The sequence below is a fragment of the Lagenorhynchus albirostris genome, chromosome 6, assembly GCF_949774975.1.
Source record: "Lagenorhynchus albirostris chromosome 6, mLagAlb1.1, whole genome shotgun sequence".
NCBI lineage: Eukaryota > Metazoa > Chordata > Mammalia > Artiodactyla > Delphinidae > Lagenorhynchus > Lagenorhynchus albirostris.
Genome location: NC_083100.1, coordinates 44404326 through 44425640, shown reverse-complemented (window position 1 = coordinate 44425640; position 21315 = coordinate 44404326). Strand labels below are relative to the sequence as shown.

The 21315-nt window shown below is 35.5% G+C and overlaps 1 protein-coding gene across 7 annotated transcripts in view; it reads left to right on the top strand.

Moving 5' to 3' along the window:
* The window catches only part of PMS1 (PMS1 homolog 1, mismatch repair system component), a 97892-nt gene that overhangs the window by 11423 nt on the left and 65154 nt on the right, over positions 1–21315 (top strand). For all 7 annotated transcript variants that reach the window (XR_009541120.1, XR_009541121.1, XM_060152458.1 and 4 more), the window contains one exon: positions 6367–6469. Coding sequence is in view for 5 of the 7 variants with exons in the window: in XM_060152458.1 (XP_060008441.1) it covers positions 6367–6469 (103 nt within the window). In the remaining 2 variants the exon portion in view is untranslated. The remainder of the gene's footprint in view (positions 1–6366; positions 6470–21315) is intronic.

Genomic DNA, 21315 nt, shown 5'->3' with positions numbered 1-21315 from the left:
TTTGTTCATCAAAATCACAAAAGGAATAAAAAATTGTCAAAGTATCACAATAATAGAAAACTATAAGCTTTAAAAAAATTATGTTCAGTTTACATATTGCAATGTCAAGTGTTTATCTTAGAAAATATTCCAGTATTTTGTGGACTCTCTTTTCTTGTAAGTCTTTGGGAAAATCACACATAGATAAGTGTGAGAGTGTGTGTGTGTGTGTATGTGTGTATTTATGTATGTATACTTCAGATCAAGATTTAGACCATTATCAGCATCCCTGAAGTTTTCTGTCATGTCCGCTCCCATTTAGTACACCTCAAAGGTAATGGCTATTCTGATCCCTATCAACATAGATTAGTCATACCTGTACTTGAACTTGATCTGAATGGAATCTTACAGTAAGTACTATTTTGTCACAGATTTTTTGATGATTTAGGTTTGATTGTTTCTTATACAGGGGCCTCTTGTATTAGTAGTGGACCCTTACCCACCTCATACAGGGCAACCTGCCATCCAATGACTAGTTGATGCGGGGTTGTAAAGGCCTTATGCCAATCCAGAAGCAGCTCTGCCCTGCTGTTTCTGCTCCAGAGTGCCCCCCTGGGGTCTGCCAAGGCCTTGTGACTATGGCACAGCTTCACTTCTCTTTCTGCCCTGCCCCCACAAGTGATCCTCTCTGGAGCACTCCCCAGTGCTGGTCTCCATCTCAGTCTTTTATGGTTTAGTCTCCTTATCTTACTGATAAGGAAAACGAGGTCTTGTGAAGCCAAATGCCAGGTTTTCTCACCCCAACTTCAAAACACAGTCTAATAATCAGTCGGCTAATATTTCAGTATCTGCTGTATGCAGGGTTCTGTGCTAAGTAGTTTACTTCAGAGGAACTGTGCACAGTGAAGTAAATGGAATATGAAAATTGTGACCTGTTTAGAGACACATAATGTATCCATGGCAAAGCCAAAAATTCATTTACACCATGCCTCTCAGTAATGAGTTTTCCACAGTAGGTCATGCTGCTTTCTTACTAGCATGGTTATAAAGGTATTTATAAGTTTAAAAATACCTCATATTGGGGCTTCCCTGGTGGCGCAGTGGTTGAGAGTCCTCCTGCCGATGCAGGGGATGCGGGTTCGTGCCCCGGTACGGGAGGATCCCACATGCTGCAGAGCGGCTGGGCCCGTGAGCCATGGCCGCTGGGCCTGCGCGTCCGGAGCCTGTGCTCCGCAACGGGAGAGGCCACAACAGTGAGAGGCCCGCGTACCGCCAAAAAAACCCCACAAAAAACCTCATATTAAAATAATAAATATACTCGGGCCCACAGTGCTCAATAGAGAGGTTATCAAGGGGTAGTCAAGTTAAAAATTATATGGGAGGGTTCTGAATAGTATTTCAGAAACACAGAAAGTAATACCTGGTTGTTAAGGTCAATTACATTTAAAAATTAAAAATTGTTATTCAGCAAGGCAAATTAATGAGTGCTTTTTTGGGGAAAAAATTCAACTTTTTAAACAATATTCTTTACCATTCAGAAAGAATTGAAGTTTCAGGTATAGAAGTTGCATGTTTATTTTAAAGGCTCCAACTTATTTTGAAAATCTTTGGATAGAGATTGCAGTTACATAATAAAAATCAGTGATTTGGTCATTTTATCTGCCAGACTAACTGATGTAGATAATTTAAAGTCATACAGATGTAAATCATCTCAGACTCGGTAGATTGATAATATGCAATTGGGATATAGTTTTGTCACACTGCTAAACAGCCATCACCCAAAACTGTTGAAATTATTTTTTGTTAGATTATTTTAAAGGTGTTAATAATTTTAGTTATAAAAAGAAAAAATTAAGTAGACTTTCAGCAAAATTGGGTGAAGAAATTTAAAATACGTCTAATTCTGTTTTTTTATTTATACATTTTAAAAGAATGGGCAGTTTTCCTAATTTGTTAATTATAAAATGACTTCCAATCTTAAACAGTCCAAAAAAGTAAAAAAAAAAATTTATATCTACAGAGTGATCTATTGGTATTTAAAACTGGAATTACTGCTTCCATAATCTGTGATGAAGGTGTCAGTGACTGAAACAAATTGATACGGTTTTTTAAAAATTGTATCATCAAGCATAACTCCTCTTGAAATTTATTGTTGTTTGTGGAGCAATAATCTTGGGATATTTGTCAGTCTTCAGTGTTAAATTCCTGATGCTAATTACTAAGCATACTGACTAGAATGAGCTAGAGATAGTGAAAATCCTGTTTTGACCTGTTCGTAAAATTTTTTAAGAAGACTCTTTGTATATATTCTTCCTGTTACATAATAAAACACACAATAAAAGATTTTATTTCCTTTTAGGCTGATATTTTATATACATTATGTTAAAAATGATCTTTTTTTCTCCAAGGAAATGTATGAGAAACTCGTGTAAGTTTTTTGAAATAGATTTTAAATGGAGGCTAAATTACATCTCAGTTTTCAGAGGAATACAAAACAGTTTTGATTTGTTTTGTTTTCTTCAAATTAGAACACACTCTGGATGAAGATTCAGAAGCCTAATTATCATTTCCAAGAGTTTAAATAAGAGAGTTGGCCAAAGGCATAAAACAGGTTGACTTTTCCGAGAGCCAATTTTTTTTTAATCCATAAAGTGCAGATAATGATTTGAGAGTTAAATGAAATAATATGTATTAAAGTATCTAGAATATGGTCATGTGCCATGAAGATGAAAGTTATTTTTATTCTGGGCTTGAATGGGAAAAGTAGCATGCGTCTGTATCACGTAAGGTGATGGCGTCATCAGGTTTGCTCATTCTCTTGTTGGTAAGCAGTATTTCACCTTAACTTTCAAAGTTTATGCAGACTCCTCAACATTTTCAGGAAATCCTTTCTAAAATTTAACCGCCATTCCTAGGTAAATTCCTTCTAATTCTCACCAATGGTCTTTATTCTGTAGCTTAAGTTCACTTTTTTTCTCTTGTTTTTCCTTGGGAAGAATTAGAAGAGTTGCCAGCCATCCTCATGCATAAAACTCATGTTTATTGATTCATTCATCCAAATTTTTTAAAGTGGTTATAATGTGCTATGTGTTATTTTGATCTATCAAGTTCATTATACATTTTGTGATGAGATGAAAAGGGATGTATAGATTTGTTTTTGTTTTATGTTACATTAAACCTCCATGGCTGAAGGGGGGCAGAATGAGAAGCTAAGTCATTCTGTTTTGAAGATGGGAGTTGGGGTGCCCTTATTTGTGGTTCCACATAGCTGTAAAAGAGTAGTAGAGGGAAGCCTCTAGCTTCATTCTGCTGTTACCTGCTTCCTGTTCCACAGTGTAGGATACCTACTGTGTCCTTTAGAGCCATTGTGGTAGGGCTTTAATTAGAATAGGCACAGGATTTTTGAAACACTTGGTATATCCTGCTTCCTAAATAAATGCAGCCTTCTCACAAATAATAAAACTCTGCTGAAAGGAGAAAAGCCAGGGCCAAGATCTCCCTGTTGCTAGTCTCCCTCAGTGGACTATCTGGAGGAAGGCTCTGAAATCATAGTATAGTTATGCACAGGCAGGCAGGCATACTCACACAGAGAAAGAAAAAGACATTTCAGTGATCCATGCACAGTCCACATTTTAGCTGAATCATGAGGACCATTTACCTTAGTTTTCAGATTTGTGTTTTTGTGCCAAAGTATTTGTCCAAAAGTCAGCCAAAACAAAACAAAAAAACCCACAAAACTTTAATATGATTATCTTCAATGAATTTTTGTCAAGAGAGGATATTTTTTTCTCATGAATTGCTAGGATACATCCTAAGCTTTTCAATTTACTTTCTTTTTAAAACATTGAGAAAAATTGTGCTTATCTAAAATCTAAATGCTTTTATGTAATTTTAACTTTGTAATAGTACTATAATTTCTTGAAACTCAGTAACTGGACCAGACAGTCAGTTTTTAATAACTGATAATTAATATAACCTCTAAGGACTTCTAAAACTTCTTTTAAAATAAACCTCTCATTTTAAAATTATTTAAAATAAATTTCTTTCTTTCTTTTCTTGACACCACTAGATTCATTCACTGCCACAATTCCTCAATGTCTCTAGTAGGAAGCACCAGTAATAATTTGTAATATTGGAGATGCTCCTGATGGTGGAGTTGCTACAGATTCGAGTGTGTTAGCTGCTTCACAGCTAACACATTCTGAACCTGTGCCTCATCCAAAAAAAGGTTTCCTGCCCAGGACACAGGGTCATATGATGAAATGAACTCTTGAAATACAATTTTTTGCTTTGAGGAACACACTGTATTTCATGAATTTGTGAAACGTGCTTAGGCCTGTTATCTTTCACTGTCTTTTGAAGTGAATTGCAAAGCATTTCCTATCTAAATAAATTTCATAGTGCCCTAAACATTCTAGTTTTTTAAAATTTGACATTGGAAAAAAATATTGTGTTCTCTTCTTTTTTTACCATAACATAAATGTTACATTATGACCACTAAGGTCCTATTTTGTTTTTTAGCACTTCAGTTTATCTTGGCTGGAGTATTTTTATTATTCACTAATGTGTTTATAGGATGAACATGTTGATATCTGTAAAATGCCCTTAAGTAGTTAACACAAAAACCCATGTAACCTTATAAAGTATTAGCATCATCTTCATCTTATCATCACCGTCCTCTTAAAATGATAGTGTAATCATTTATTCAGGACCATCTAGCAAGCCACTGGCAGGGTTAGTACTAGAACTCAGAGTTTCAGGGCTGCCTTTGCTCAGTGACACCAGCCTTAGGTCAGGTGGCTAGCTCTTTGGAGAATAGAAATAGAATTCAGTTGACCTTGGCATTTTGGAGAAGTGGTTGGTTAAATGTAGAATTGTTTTTAAAGGGACAATCATAGAGTAATTAAATTAGAAACAGGAAAGAAAATCTCTAGCAATTTCTGTCTTCTTTGTTTTAAGCAAACTTTACTAGAGGAAATCACTGTTGGACACAATAGAGTTGGGATGTAGTTAGGAAGATTGAGATTGGTTATCAGGAAAACTTTTAAAATACAACTTTTGAACCATGGAATATATTTTTAGAAGAAGTAGAATAATCACTTAAGAGTATACAGAGGCTCACAACTTTGTTTCAGGTACAACTCTTTGAGGGAACAGTTTTGACAGAAATAGCAGCCTGCAGCAGTGAGCCTCTAATAAGGATTTTATGGACGTCACCCTTAGACAGAACCTAATAGACTCTACTAGGACTGTAAGCTAGAGAAACCAAATTTTTTTTGTGGTGACTCTGGTTTTCCCTTCATGGTACCGACATGTTCCACAGAGCCATTTGGCCTACCAGAAATCAGGGCATGGTTAGGACTTGGTGACAGAACCATTAAATGTAGACCCAACTGGACCTGGATGAGTTCCAACAGTGGAGCTGTATATTTGTGGCTTCTTTCTAAATTATATAGATTTATTTTAAGCTAGCTCTGCTGAGTTCATGGATGGCTGAGAAAGATTGCTCCCAGTTTTGGATCAACATTACTCACTAGAAATGTGAGGAGGCTACCCTTTTCTGAATCCACCCTGCTTTTTTTTTGCCAGCATTCCCACTCCCCACCTATGGTATTTTCTGATAATGGAATGTTTTACTACTATTATAGCATGTACACTTCTAGTAATCTCACAAAGTAGGTAAATAGAAAGCTGAGGGTGAGGATGGCTCAGAAGAGTTCAGACATTCTTAAAATTTATATTTCTATGACTGTAACATCTTAGGAAATATTTTCATGCTGAATGGAATCCTTTCTTACATGTTTTAATGCTAGTTTTTTAATTAATAAAAATTTTACATTTAAAACAATGAGTTCAAAGCTTGGGTTTAAGAAAAAACTGCACATAAATATACATATATGTATAATTTATTTATTTTTATTCTTTTGAACCATTAACTTGAAATAGAGAAGTGCAGTTTTATAAGAATATAAAGGAAGGAGGGAATGATCACTTTACAAAAGGATTTTTCACTTTGCCAACAAATTTATGGGAATTGTCTGCTAAAAAGCAAGCTTCCCTAATGCAGTTGATTTGATTTTACAGATGTAAGTCATTTAATACATACAATAGAAATAGCCATTTCAAGTATACTGATTTGTGTACGTTTTAATTAAAGTAAAATATTTGAAATAAAAATCGGTCATTTGCAACATAGAAAATGTAAGCTAGCCTATTGCTTATTAGTGTAACTCTAAGGAATATTTCAAGAGAAATGGTTGTAAGACCTTATTAAGTAAAACTTCTATCAATCAAGGAAATATATAATTATTATTTTAAATCTAATTTTACAATAAGCCCACTGCAATAACTAAAATCATAATTTTATTAGAGTTTTTTTTATTCCAGGTTTTAATTACAACAAGGACTGCTGCTGATAATTTTAGCACCCAGTATGTTTTAGATGGCAGTGGCCACATAATTTCTCAAAAACCATCACATCTTGGTCAAGGTAAGAGAGAAGCTTTGTAGCATTCTCTGCCTTTTCTGTCTTGTTTGTTTTAAAACCTTAAATTCAAATGTATTGCTTTGGGTTTGTTTCTGATAAAGGCTGGTTAACTTCCAAGTGAACATTCAGCCTTACTTTACCTGCTAACCTTTTAAATACAGAGTTGTCCTCAAGAGGAACTGTGTGAAAGACTTTGAGCGACAATATGGATTAGTTATTCTGTAAAACTCTTAAGAGCAGTTGTTTTACTATTGCTGGATCACTAGTGTCTTCTTTACATATGAAGGATAATATTTTCTTTAAATGCCTAAAACATTATTGATTTAGTAATCATGATAATAAACCGTCCTCTCAAGATATTATGATTAAATAATTAATTTAAAATATACCTGTTTATGGAAAACTTCAAACATATGTACAAGTAGATAGAATAGAGCAGTCGTCCCCAATGTTTTTGGCACCAGGGACCGGTTTTGTGGAAGACAGTTTTTTCACAGATGGGCGTGGGGGTGGCGGTGGGGGTGAACTCGAGCATGGGGAGCGGCAGATGACACTTCGCTCACTCGCCCACCACTCACTTCCTGCTGTGCGGCCTGGTTCCTCATAGGCCGTGGACTGGTAGCGGTCCACGGCCTGGGAGTTGAGGACCCTGGAATGGAGTACCCATCACTCAGTTTCAGTAGTTATCAACTCATTACTAATGTTTCATCTAATACTCTCAGCCACTTCCTTCCTTTCTATATTATTTGAAGCAAATAAATATATTATAAATTATATTGTATATAAATATAATATTCTGTTTGTAATTTAATTCTTTTTCTTTTACATTTTTTTTAACTTTAAAATTTTATTTATTTATTTATTAATTTTTTTGGCCACGCACACCACATGGCCTGTGGGATATTAGTTCCCCAACCATGGATTGAACCTACACCCCCTGCACTGGAAGCGCAGAGTCTTAACCACAGGACTGCCAGGGAGGTTCTGTAATTTAGTTCTCTAGTGTTTTATACACTTATGTAATTTTAGTACGTTTTAATTGACATCTTTTATTTTTAAGTTCCTCTACTACTTATTTACTTCTAAAGAAAAAAAACTCTTCAGGCTTGAGTTTCACATATTTCCTTTAATCTTTTTCATGCTGCTAACTTCTGGTAATGGGATCTATAAATTTGAGAGAATATTAAAGATATGCCCTGTTTAGAGTCATGTGCAAAAGAATGATTAGATCTGAAAAGGGACTTCTGTTGTTGTTGGGGGTTTGTTTTTGTTATTTGTCCTTCCAATTTTATTGTAAGTTCATTTAAAATTTTTGGGTTCCTCATTGTAATTTATCAAAGCATTATATATATATTTTTAAACATCTTTATTGGAGTATAATTGCTTTACATTGTTGTGTTAGTTTCTGCTGTATAACAAAGTGAATCAGCTATACATATACTTATATCCCCATATCCCCTCCCTCTTGCGTCTCCTTCCCCCCCTCCCTACCCCACCCCTCTAGGTGGTCACAAAGCACTGAGCTGATCTCCCTGTCAAAGCACTATATGTTTTTCTGTGGTTTCTTCCCTCCAGTTTTCATGTTAAATTATTGGATTTATTTTTTTTTCAAGTGACTTCTCTTTGTCTTCATTGAAATTTATTTTCTTGTATCTTAATACTGATACCAAATTTTCTCATCCTTTCTCTTATTTTATAAATCCTCAAATTAGTTACTGATTACTTTTGCCCATTAAGAATTATTTTTGCATCTACATAAAGAGTTAATAGGGCTTCCCTGGTGGTGCAGTGGTTGAGAGTCCGTCTGCCGATGCAGGGGACACGGGTTCGTGCCCCGGTCCGGGAAGATCCCACATGCCGCAGAGCGGCTAGGCCCGTGAACCATGGCCGCTGAGCCTGTGCTTATGGAGCCTGTGCTCCGCAACGGGAGAGGCCACAACAGTGAGAGGCCCGTGTACTGCAAAAAAAAAAAAAAAAGAGTTAATAGGAATTCTTAAGAAAACACACTTTTTTCTCATTTATTCAGTTAATAAAAATGAGCTCAAGTCTAATAGTGATTTAATTTGATGTATTATATTGTACATGTTTTAATTAAAAGTAATAGATTGTGATTCTTTTTCTTTTTTATGTACTGAAGATAAAGACAAGGAGAAGGCATTTTTTAATATTGTCCCTATTCAGAAATGCTCTGACCCCAGTTCTTGAGAGTTGAGATTAAGAAACCATTAGGAGATATTTGAGTGGCTAGCCTATGGAGTACTTTGAAGTAATCTAGTCACCTTATAAAACTTAATTGTATTTATTTTTATCTTGGTAGTAGCCAGTCTAATCTGGATGGCCAGTGGCTCTGCATCACTCATACTTCTCATGCTTTTCTGTATCCATCTCCATGGGAACTATGAAATAACAATCCTTAAATATGGTATCCTTCTGATCTTTGCCCAGTTGCTTATTGATTTTTTTTTTCTTGCTGACGTGAGTCTTCTCTACTTTAGTGAGACCACATAAGCATATTAAGAAATTTCTACAGTCAGTAAATGAACCTTATTTTCTTTAGCATATTCCTTTTATCTTAAGAAACTACCCACTTAGAAGGTCAACATTTGCGAAACCAGTCACTGCCTTTCGTTACTCACTTTTTCCCCCAATTACAGCTGGTTGCCTAGGAAAACAACAAAAAGTCAAACTCTTAGTTTCTTATTGCTCTATGTAGACATATAAAAATCCACAAGCACTTTCAAAAGTCTTTTACATTTATATTGCCTTAGTGCTGATAGTTTTTGAGTGATTGAATCACAGACTCACATTTCACCACCTGTCATTTAAATATTTTCTGTGTAAGATAAAACTACAGTACAACCATCCTAATTAATACCTGTGCATTTAGGGTTCTTGTAGATTAATTTCTGCTGTGGTGTGAATATACTTGCTTAGCAGTTACTCCTCATATCATCTGATAGGATGATGACACCTGTAGATAGCCTAACTGTAGATGCAGGGACAACTTACGACAGAATCTTTCTTAGGCATTGGAAAATCCATTACCCCTTTAAAACATGTTTTAAAATGTTCAAGAATAGTTTTACTAGAGATTCCAGTTTTGGTTTTTCCAGATGTAGGTATTTGTTTTATGGATTAATTTAATCATTTAAAATGATTTATGTGTTTAATAGAATGTCCTTTTAAATTACCCTTCTGTTCAGTTCTAAGACGTTTTTAAAATTAACAAGAAATGTAAAAATAAACTTCTAGCTTTTAAATTCTTTTACCAAGAACTCTGACTAAATTATTTGTTTGGGCCGTATCTTTTTTCTGTCATCGCTTCTATTCTCTTTACCCTAGATAATCAGCATTAAGCTTTCTTAGTTGATTTACCCTCCTGGACAAATTCTTTTAACACCTCCTAGTACTTCTGCCTTAGGAATTTCTCAGATATCAAAAGTAGTATATTTAAAGTACTGTGATCAGGGTATATCCTTTCCCTACTCTTATTAGAGTTATTAGAGTAATGCATCATGTTCTTTGTAAATCCCTGCTATGTGTGATTGTGCAGGTGTTTAAGGATTTTTTTTTTCATGTTGAGAATGGAACTTTATTCATTAAATAGTTTAAGAAAACTCTGATACAGTCAAGCAATCATACCTCTTTACATTAGGAATATAAATAGCTGCTTTTATAAATGGCATAACATAGAGTCATGTAAAAATATAACAGAGAGCATATTACAGACTGCAGTTTAATTCTGGTGTTTATAGAATGTGCTAAAGTTAGAGAGCTGAGCAGTTCTCTTGTAAAACATGATAGTATACTAGGGCCTCCTCCCTATTGGCCAGTATTACTTGGTACTTTTTTTAAGGATATACATTTCATTTGGAATCAGCAAAGTTTTCCATCATTAAGTTTTATTTGAACATATATATAATTCTTGGCTTACTGGTAATTCTCAGTTTGTTCAGAGAAAACAGTTTTAGCTGTTGAAGCAATAATTTATCAATTAATATATGGATTAGGTACAGTGTGGTCTTGGATGCAGAGATATATTTAAAAGCCAACATACATCTTTTCCTTTCATGAACACATATTTTGCCCTACTGATTTCTGCCTACCTTCCTTCCCACCATCTGTCCACAGCTACAGTATATGTCATTATATTTGCACAGGCTAGTGGAGAACACAGGTGAGTGAAAGGAATTCACAGACGAGTGGAGAACACAGATGAGTAAACAGGCAATGACAGTAAAAAGAAGCCACCAGCTGCCTAGAGGAAGGTGAGCGAATTTTTCAGAAAAGATAACATTTGAGTTTGAAGATGGTAGTAAGTAGGGGTGAGAGCATAACCTTTCAATAAGAGAAGAATGATGGCTCTAGAAGATTTCGGGAGACGATTGCTCTCTGTGTAACAATGAGGGGGAAAAACACATAATTTAAAATCTTGTATTTTTTTTTTTTAAATCTTGTATTTTTAAAAACTCATTGGAGAACTGTGTCACAAAGAAATTAAATGAACCAAGTTCAAGAGGAAGATGACCCATCTGGCTCCAACCCAGATGAACTCCTCTAATTATATATTGAAGAGCTCTATTCTTCACTCTAGCTGTTTGATGAGAAAGTGAAGCACGTTCACTGGGGGAAAATATCTATTTCAATATCTATTGTTCTTTTATGTATTATGTCTGATGAAAATAAAAGTATTGAGAGACATGAAGAAAGGAAAGTGAGGTTCATAGTCAAGAGAAAAAATAGTTGATATAAGCAAACTTGCAGATGTTTGAATTAGGGACAAGAACTTTTAAAACTACTGTTAAAGAATTTAGAGGAAAAGATGGTCAATTGGTAAGAAGGTGGAGAATATCAGCAGAGAAATGGAATTCTAAAAAAGAACCTAATGAAAATTCTAGAACTAAAAAATGTACCACTAAAAATAATACAAAGAAGTATAGCTAAAAAGCCAATAAAGTAGATAAACTGGTATACTAAACATGACATAGCAAAGTTCTGTGAGAATGTTTGGAGGTAGTAGATGCAGGAGATTAGGTAAGAAAATGGTAACTTGGATATTAGGTTATGATGGGCCTGTTTTATCATGGTAAGGAGTTTGTACCCTTTCCTGCAACCAGTGATGAGCCCCTGAAACTTTTTAGGTAGAGGATGGATATCATGCTATTTAAAAAATTAACCAGTAAGACATTTTAACTCCTACCGTAATTTATGTCTTACTGTAAGAGATGTTATCCTGAACTAAGGTTTGAGGAGAAGGAAGGAACTTGACATAAATTTGAGAGATATTTTGGGGATAATGGATAGGGCTAGGTGACTTAAGCAATATTGGTAGTAAGAGGTAGAGGAAATCTAGAGTACCTGCTTTTAGAAACTGTTGGATGTCAGTGTTATGTGAGAAAGGGAGGATAGATGTAGTATCAGACTCAAGAAGAAAGATTATGAGTTCAGGTCTGTGTGTGGTGATTTGAGGTATCTTTGGGATATCCAGGTAATAATTTTGAATAAGCATCTGTATATAACTTGAGTGTTATAGGTCTAAGATATATATCTTAATTATAAGATGCATGTTTTGACATCTCTGAAAACAGGTTGTGGCTTATAATAAATGGCTTCCTCAAATCCTTTTTGGACAAGCAGTTTTGTGCATTGTTTGTAATTTGTGTGTTGATTTCAGGAATAAACAACAATTTTGTATTTTCTTTCTGAAGCAACAAATGCTTTATGAGACCTAAAAAGGGAAAATAGCCACAAGTGAAAAAAGCTGCGTTAAATGCAAAAGATTGCTGTCACATGCCAAGCATTGAAATTGAAGACACCAGAGGAAATTGCCTTATCCATGGGGCTAGTTAAAAGTAATATCAAAGCATGAAAGTCTGGTGTGACTAGTTCTGTTTTGCATGGGACTGTTGTTAAGGCATTGTAGCATACTTTAATTGGCCTGTTTTATCTTCTTTAGAGTTTCATAACAGTATGGTGTTTCTTACAGTTTTGATGAAAAGAATCATTGGCATATGAAAGGCAGTTGAAGCTGTTGGAGTGGAGGAAAAATCTAGGGAGAATGTAGCGTGAGATGAGCAGAAGGCATAAGAGGTTTCAGAACAGGGTGTGATGTGAATTCTTTTGTGAGTGTGACCTCCGTTTAGCAATGGAGGCAGAGTGCATACTTGTTCTACGTGCATTCCTTGATCTGTCAACTTTACCTCAGAACTTAACAGTAGCTTTTTTACTTCCCTAAGGCAGAGAATACCAGCACCACGGTGTTACTAGTGAGGAATACTGTGGTGTTCCTAGGACTTTTGTTCCTTGGTGGAAGTGACATGTACATTTAGGCCAAGAAAATACCCTACATAAAAATGGAGGGAGGCCAAAAAAAAAAACCACTTTAAATTGTTAGTACAGTCATCCCTCAGTATCCGATTGGTTCCAGGGCCCCCTGCAAATACCAAAATTCTCAGATGTTCAAGTCCTTTATATAAAATGGTGTAGTAGTTGCATATAACCTACATGCATCCTCCCATATATTTTAAATCGTCTCTAAATTACTTATAATACCTAATACATTGTAAATGCTATGTAAATTGTTGCCATTGCACGCAGCAAATTCAAGTTTTGCTTTTTGGAACTTTTTGGATTTTTTTTTTCCCAACTATTTTGGATCTGTGGTTGGTTGAATCCGCTGATGCAGAACCCACTGATATGGAAGGCTGACTGTGATATGCTAATGAAGCACCTAATCAAGAGAAAAAAAGCAGAAAAACATCAGGTGTGAGCAAAGTAGAAATACAGCTTTTCCTTTGGTCCTATTCCACAAAGATCCTTTTTACCCTAACCTTGTTTTCTTTGTTTTTTTCTTGTATAGTAAATTCCCTTTCAAAAATTATAAAAATACAATGTGTGCTTCTTTAACTACAGAAACAATTTAAACAAAGTTTCTACCTACTACCTTATTTATTTTATTTTCTTTCTTCAGTGCATTCATTCATTTGTTCAAAAATTCTTAGTTAATTGCCCACAGCTTATTAGTCATTGTTTGAAGTGCTGGGGATTTAATGGCAAACATGGTAGACAGTTACTTGCTCTCATGCTCCTTGTATTCTAAAAGAAGAGGCAGACACAAGTTTTTTCAAATATTGATCATTTCTAGGAAGAAATAAAACGTGATTTAACTTTGGGAGCAACAGCCTTTGATACGGCATTCAGGAATGGATTCTCTAAAGAGGTGTTACTTAGATTGAGACTGAAGGTTGATAAAGGAGTTAGCTATGCAAAGGGTAGGGGATAGAACATGTGCAAAAGCCCTCAGGTGGAAAGAAATCTGATGCGCTGGAATAACAGAAGGAAGGACATTGAGAGGAAAGAAGATATCCATAGTGAAGGTTATATAGGACCCTGTAAGCTTTATCCCTCTTTATTCCTAACTCTTTTCTCCAGTTATTACCCAATGTAAGAATCATTTAAAACATTGAGTTCCAAGCTATTGGTAGGATTTCCCCAACATGATATTTCTTACATTTTAAAAATCTTTATTTAACAATTATATTGTAAATGCCAGCTACATTACCATCTTCTGTTTACATTCAGGTCTTAAGATTCTTTGATCACCAAGTTTATTTTCTTCTCTTATTGTGAAATCTCTTGTTTTGATATAATTGTCGCTTGTTTAGTGTTCATCCTCCACTGTTTTCATCATATATACTTTGGTTGATATACTTTCAAATCCTTGCAGGTCCCAAACTGTCTACATTTTGTCCATATACATATCATATCCTGATGTAAGTTTCTTAATTACACCTAAGTAGTTTGAGGTTGTCTTCTACTGTTATAGATAACAAATTTGATGCAAGTCTTTCCTCATAAGGAACTTATGCTTTCTGAAGGTTTGGAAAACCTTTCCGTTCTCCTTAAAATTTAGGACTTACAGTGGAATGTGGTGTCTTTTTTTTTTTTTTTTTAATTCCTACTTGTAATGCTCTAAGCTCTTGAAACCTGCACTCAAGCCTTTAACTCAAGAAGATTTTCTTCTATTACTTATTTAATTACATCTGCATTTGTTTCTTTTTCTCTTCCTGGAACTCCTGATTTTATGCTAGGCTTCTAAGTCTTATATTTCCCTCTTGATTGTCATTTCTTTGTGTTTTTGCCATTTCTTATGAGCAGTAGGTCAAAAGTTGACCTTTGCAGCAACTTTTAGGTTTTTTGATTCCAATTCACAGTAAGAAATACATTTTACATAGCAACCCAGTTTATACAAATCTAATCAAAACAAAAATTCTTAATGCAATATATACACTTACTATGTGTGATGCATTCTATTTTTGTTCTCATTCAGTCTATTTGTATTTTAGTTTTTCTTGTTTGTTTGTTTTTAATGCTAGTTGCTGTATACTGAATCAGTGATTCTCAACCAAGGGCAATTTCCTACCCCCACCAGGAGGCATTTGACATTTTCTGGAGACATTTTTGATTGTCACAACTGGATTGGGTGCCGATTGCATCTAGTAGGTAGAGGCCCAGGGATGCAGCTACACATCTTGAAATGCACCAGTCAGCCCCCACAGTAAATGTTTGAGAAACCATACACTAAATTGTTTTTTTGACTTTTCAGTGCTTTGTATCTCAACCCTGCGGTACATTCATTAGAATCATGTGAAGAGATTGATTTAATAAGTCGGGATTAGCTGGTGACTGGTAGTTTTAAAAGTTGCTCAGTGTTTGAAAAAACACAGACTTAACGGTTTATGGCCTTGAGAAAGCATCCAGTACTAATTTCATGTTTTTTTCCCCAACAAAAGCTAATTATTAACCTGATATTTAAGCAATATACTTTTTATACCTTTATTCAATGTTTTTTCTTTTTCTTTTTTTATTGAAATATAGTTGATTTACAATATTAGTTTCAGGTGTACAATGTAGTGATCCAGTATTTTTATAGATTATGTTCCATTTAAAGTTATTATAATATACTGGTTATATTCCTTGTGCTGTACAATATATTCTTGTAGTTTCTTTTATACAAAGCAGTTTGTACCTCTTAGTCCTCTACTCCTATCTTGCCCCTCCCCCTTCTCTCACTCCACTAGTAACCAGTATTTTGTTCTCTACATCTGTGAATCTGTTTTATTATTTTCATTCGTTTGTTGTTGTTTTTAGATTGAACATATAAGTGAAATCATACAGTATTTGTCTTTCTCTGATTTATTTCACTAAGCATAGTACCCTCTAGGTCCATACATGTTGTTGCAAATGGTAGAATTTCATTATTTTTTTCATGGCTGAGTAGCGTTCCATTCTATATATGCACCACATCTTTTTCATCCATTCATCTGTGGTTGGACACTTAGGTTGTTTCCATATCTTGGCAACTTAGGTTGTTTCCATATCTTGGCAATTGTAAATAATGCTACTGTGAACGTTGGGGTGCATGTATCTTTAAGAATTAATGTTTCTGTTTTCTTCAGATACATACCCAGGAGTGGAATTGTGGGATCATATGGTGGTTCTATTTTTAGTTTTTTGAGGAACCTCTATTCTGTTTTCCATAGTGGCTGCACCAATTTACATTTCTACCAACAGTGTGTTAGGGTTTGCTTTTCCCCACATCCTTGCCAGTTTATTTGCAGTCATATGATAGCCATTCTGACATGTGTGAGTTGATAACTCATTGTGGTTTGATTTGCATTTCTCTAATGATCAAGCACTGTTGAGCATCTTTTCACATGCTTGCTAGCCATCTGTATATCTTCTTTGGAAAAATGTCTATTCAGGTCTTCTGCCCACTTTTTAATCAGGTGTGTTGTTTTTTGATATTGAGTTGTTTGAGTTGTTTATATATTTTTTATGTTAACTCCTTATTGGTCATATTATTTGCAAATATTTTCTCCCATTCAGTAGGTTGTCTTTTTGTTTTGATAACTGTTGCCTTTGCCATGCAAAAGCTTTTCAGTTTATTTAGGCCCCATTTGTTTATTTTTGCTTTTGTTTCCTTTGCCTTAGGAGACACGTTCAAAAAAATATTGCTCTGATTTATGTCTGAATGTTATGCCTGTGATTTCTTCTAGATGTTCTAGTCTTATATTTAGATACTTAATCCATTTTGAGGTTATTTTTGTAAGTGGTGTGAGAAAATGTTCTAATTTCATTTTACATGTAGCTGTACAGTTTTCCCAGTACCACTTATTGAAGAGACCATTTTTTCTCCATTGTATATTCTTGCCTTCTTTGTCATTAATTGACCATAAGTGCCTGAGTTTATTTCTGGGATCTCTATTCTGTTTCACTGATCTATGTGTCTATTTTTGTGCCAGTACCATACTATTTTGATTACTGAAGCTTTGTAGTGTAGTCTGAAGTCAGTCTGATACCTCCAGCTTTGTTCTTTTTTCTCAAGATTGCTTTGGCTCTTCAGGATCTTTAGTGGTTCCATATAAATTTTAGAATTATTTGTTGTAATTCTGTGAAAATGTCAAGGGGTATTTTGATGGGGATTGCATTAAATGTGTAGATTGCTTTGGGTAGGATGTACATTGTAACAATATTAATTCTTCCAATCCATGAACACGGGATATCTTTCCATATCTTTGTATCATCTTTAATTTCCTTCATCAGTGTTTTATAGTTTTCAGAATATAGATCTTCCACCTCCTTGGTTAAGTTCATTCCTAGGTATTTTTGATGCAATTTTAAATAACATTGTTTTCTTCTTTTCTTTCTCTGATAGTTAATTATTAGTTATTAGTTATTTCATTATTACCATCAGGTTTCTGTATATTAATCTTGTATCCTTCAACTTTACTAAATTCATTTATTAGTACTAGTAGTTATTTGGGGGGAGACTTTAGGGTTTTCAATGTGTAATATCAAGTCATCTGCAAAAAGTGAGTTTTACTTCTTCCTTTCCAATTTGGATTATTTTTACTTCTTTTTCTTGTCTGATTGCTGTGGTTAGCACTTCCAATACTATGTTAAATGGAAATGGCAAGAGTGGGCATCCTTGTGTTGTTCTGTTGAGCATGATATTAACTGCGTTTGTCATCAACGGTCTTTATTATGTTAAGATACATTCCCTCTATACCAACTTTGATGAGAGTTTTTATCATGAATGGTTCAATTTTATCAGATGCTTTTTCTGTGTCTATTGAGATGATCATGTGATTTTTATCCTTTTTGTTAATATAGTGTATCAGATTGATTGATTTACAGATGTCAGACCATCCTTGCATCCCTGGAATAAATCCCACTTCATCATGGTGTATGATCCTTTTCTATATATTGTTGAATTTGGTTTGCTAATCTTTTGTTGAGGATTTTTGCATCTATGCTCATCAGAGAGATTGGCCTGTAATTTTATTTTTGTAGTGTCTTTGGTTTTGGTATCTGGTTAATGGAGGCCTTATAGGATGAATTTGGGAGCGTTTCTTCCTCTTCAATTTTTTGGAATAGTTTGAGAGGATAGGTATTATTTCTGCTTTATATGTTTGGTAGAATTCCCATGTGAGCTTCTCTGGTCCTGGGCTTTTGTTTACTGGGAGTTTTTTATTATAAAATCAGTTTCACTGCTAGTGATCAGTTTGTTCAGATTGTCTATTTTTTCCTGCTTCAGTCTTGGAACATTATATTTCTAGAAATTTATCCATTTCTTGTAGGTTGTCCAATTTGTGGGCATATGACAGTTTATAGTATTTTCTTAAGATTTTTTCGTATCTTTGTGATATTGGTTGTTATTTCTCTTCTTTCATTTTCTTGTTTTGTTTATTTGGATTCTCTTTTTCTTGATGAACCTGGTTAAAGGCTTATCCATTTTGTTTATATTTTTAAAAAAACAGCTCTTGATTTCGTTGATCTTTTTTATTGTTTTCTTGGACTCTTTATTTCCTCTCTGATCATTATTATTTCATTCCTTATGCTGATTTGGGCTGTGCTTGTTCTTTTTTTCCTAATTCCTTTAGATGGTAGTTTAGGTTGTTTATTTGAGAATTTTCTTATTTCTTGAGGTAGGCCTGGATTGCTATAAACTTCTCTCTGAGAACTGCTTTTGCTGCATGTGATAGATTTTGTAAAGGTGTGTTTTTTTTTTCATTTGTCTCAAGGTATTTTCTAATTTCCTTTTTAGTTTCTTCATTGACCCATCAGATTTTTAGTAGCATGTGGTTTAGTCTCCACGTGTTTGTGTTTTTCCCACTTTTCTTTCTGTAATTGATTTCTAGTTTCATACTGTTGTGGTCAGAAAAAATGCTTGGTGTAATTTCTGTTCTCAAATTTTTTTCAATTTATTTTTATTTATTTTTATTTTTTATTGCTGTACGCGGGCCTCTCACTGTTGTGGCCTCTCCCATTGCGGAGCACAGGCTCCGGATGCGCAGGCCCAGCGGCCATGGCTCACGGGCCCAGCCACTCCACAGCATGTGGGATCCTCCCAGACCAGGGCATGAACCCGCGCCCCCTGCATCGGCAGGCGGACTCTCAACCACTTCCCCACCAGGGAAGCCCTGTTCTCTTAAATTTTTGAGAATTGTTTTGTGGTCTAGCCTGTGATCTCTAGCATGGAGAACATTCTGTGTGCACTTGAAAAGAATGTGTATTCTGCTGTTTTGGATGGAATGTCCTGTAGGTATCTATTAAGTCCAGCTGGTCTAATGTGTTATTTAAAACTACTATTTCCTTATTGATTTTTTTTTTTTCTCGATGATCTGTCCATTGGTGTAAGTGGGGTGTTAAAGTCCCCTACTATTATTATATCATTGTCAATTTCTCCCTTTATATATGTTAATATTTGCTTTATATATTTAGGTGTTCCTCTGTTAGGTGCATATATATTAATGAGTATTAAACTCTCATTTTGTATTGATCCTTTATTATTGTATAATTCTCTTCTTTGTCTTTTGTTACAGATTTTGTCTTACAGTGTTTTTTTTCGATATCAGTATTATTTGCCCCAGCTTTCTTGTTATTATTTGCATGAAATATCCTTTTCCATCCTCTCACTTTCATTTTATGTATGTCTTTAGCTCTAAAGTGAGTCTCTTGTAAGCAGCATATAGTCAGGTCTTGTTTTTTAATCCAATCAGCCATCCTATGGCTTTTCTTTCTCTTTTTTTTTTTTTGGCCATGCCCCACAGCTTGTTCCCCTACCAGGGGATCAAACCTGGGCCCTCAGCAGTGAAAGCCCAGAATCCTAACCACCAGGCTACCAGGGAATTCCCAGCTACCCCATGTCTTTTTTTTTTTTTAATAAATTTATTGATTTATTTTTGGCTGCGTTGGGTCTTCATCGCTACGCGCGGGCTTTCTCTAGTTGCGGTGAGCGGGAACTACTGTTTGTTGCGGTGCGTGGGCTTCTCATTGTGGTGGCCTCTCGTTGCGGAGCATGGGCTCTAGGCACATGGGCTTCAGTAGTTGCAGCACGCGGGCTCAGCAGTTGTGGCACATGGGCTTAGTTGCTCCACGGCATGTGGGATCTTCCTGGACCAGGGCTCGAACCCGTGTCCCCTGCATTGGCAGGCAGATTCTTAACCACTGCACTACCAGGGAAGACCCTATCCTGTGTCTCTTGCTTGGAGCATTTAGTTCATTGACATTTAAAGTAATTATTGATAGGTACGTACTTACTGCGATTTTGTTACTTATCGTCTGGTTGTTTCTGTATATTTTCTCAGTCGTCTTCTTTTAGGTTCTTTCCTTATGATTTGATGATTTTCTTTAGTGGTATGCTTGTCTTCCTTTCTCTAGTTTTTGTGAATCGTATTTTTTTTTTTTTTTGGCTGCGCATGCCGCTTGCAGGATCTGTTCCCTGGTCAAGGATTGAACCTGGGTCATGGCAGTGAAAGCCTGGAATCCTAACTACTAAGCCACCAGGGTACTCCCTCTATTGTAGTTTTTGATTTATGGTTACCGTGGGGTTCATATATGTTGACCTATAACTGTATCTGCTTGTTTAAACTGGTAGTCCTTTAAGTTCAAACACATTATAAAAGATCTACATTTTTTTCCTCGCTTCTGCCACATTTTGTGTTTTTGATGTCATATTTTACATCTTCATTTTTATCCATTAACCTGTATTGTAGTTATAGTTAATTTTACAGTTTTTTGTCTTTTAAATCTTCATAGTAGCATGCATATTTAAGTGGTTGATGGACAGCCTTTACTATATATTGGTTTTTGCTTTTTTTTTTGGCTGTGCTATGCAGCTTGTAGGATCTGAGTTCTCCGACCAGGGGTTGAACCCAGGCCCGACCAGGAGTTGAACCGGGGTCCTCAGCAGTGAAAGCTTCGAGTCCTAACCACTGGACTGCCAGGGAGTTCCCTATATTTGTTTTTTTTTTTTTTTTTTTTTGCGGTATGCGGGCCTTTCACTGTTGTGGCCTCTCCAGTTGCAGAGCACAGTCATCCAGACGCGCAGGCTCAGCGGCCATGGCTCACGGGCTCAGCCGCTCCGCGGCATATGGGATCTTCCCAGACCGGGGCACGAACCCGCGTCCCCTGCGTCGGCAGGCGGAATCCTAACCACTGCACCACCAGGGAAGCCCCCTATATTTGTTTTTAATAGTGGGATTTTACTTTCCAACAGATTATTACTTCTTGTTGTAGCCTTTTCTTTTTCTTAGAGAAGACCTTTTAACGTATCTTTTAAAGTCATTTTATTATTGATGAACTCTTAGTTTTTGCTTGTCTGAGAAGTTCTTTATCTCTCCTTCAATTCTAAATGGTAATCTTGCTGGGTAGTATACCCTAGGTTGTAGGTTTTTTCCTTTCAGCACTTTATATATATCATGCCACTCCCTGATGGCTTGCAAAGATTCTGCAGAAGAATCAAATGATGGCCTTATGAGGGTTCCCTTATATATGACTCTTTG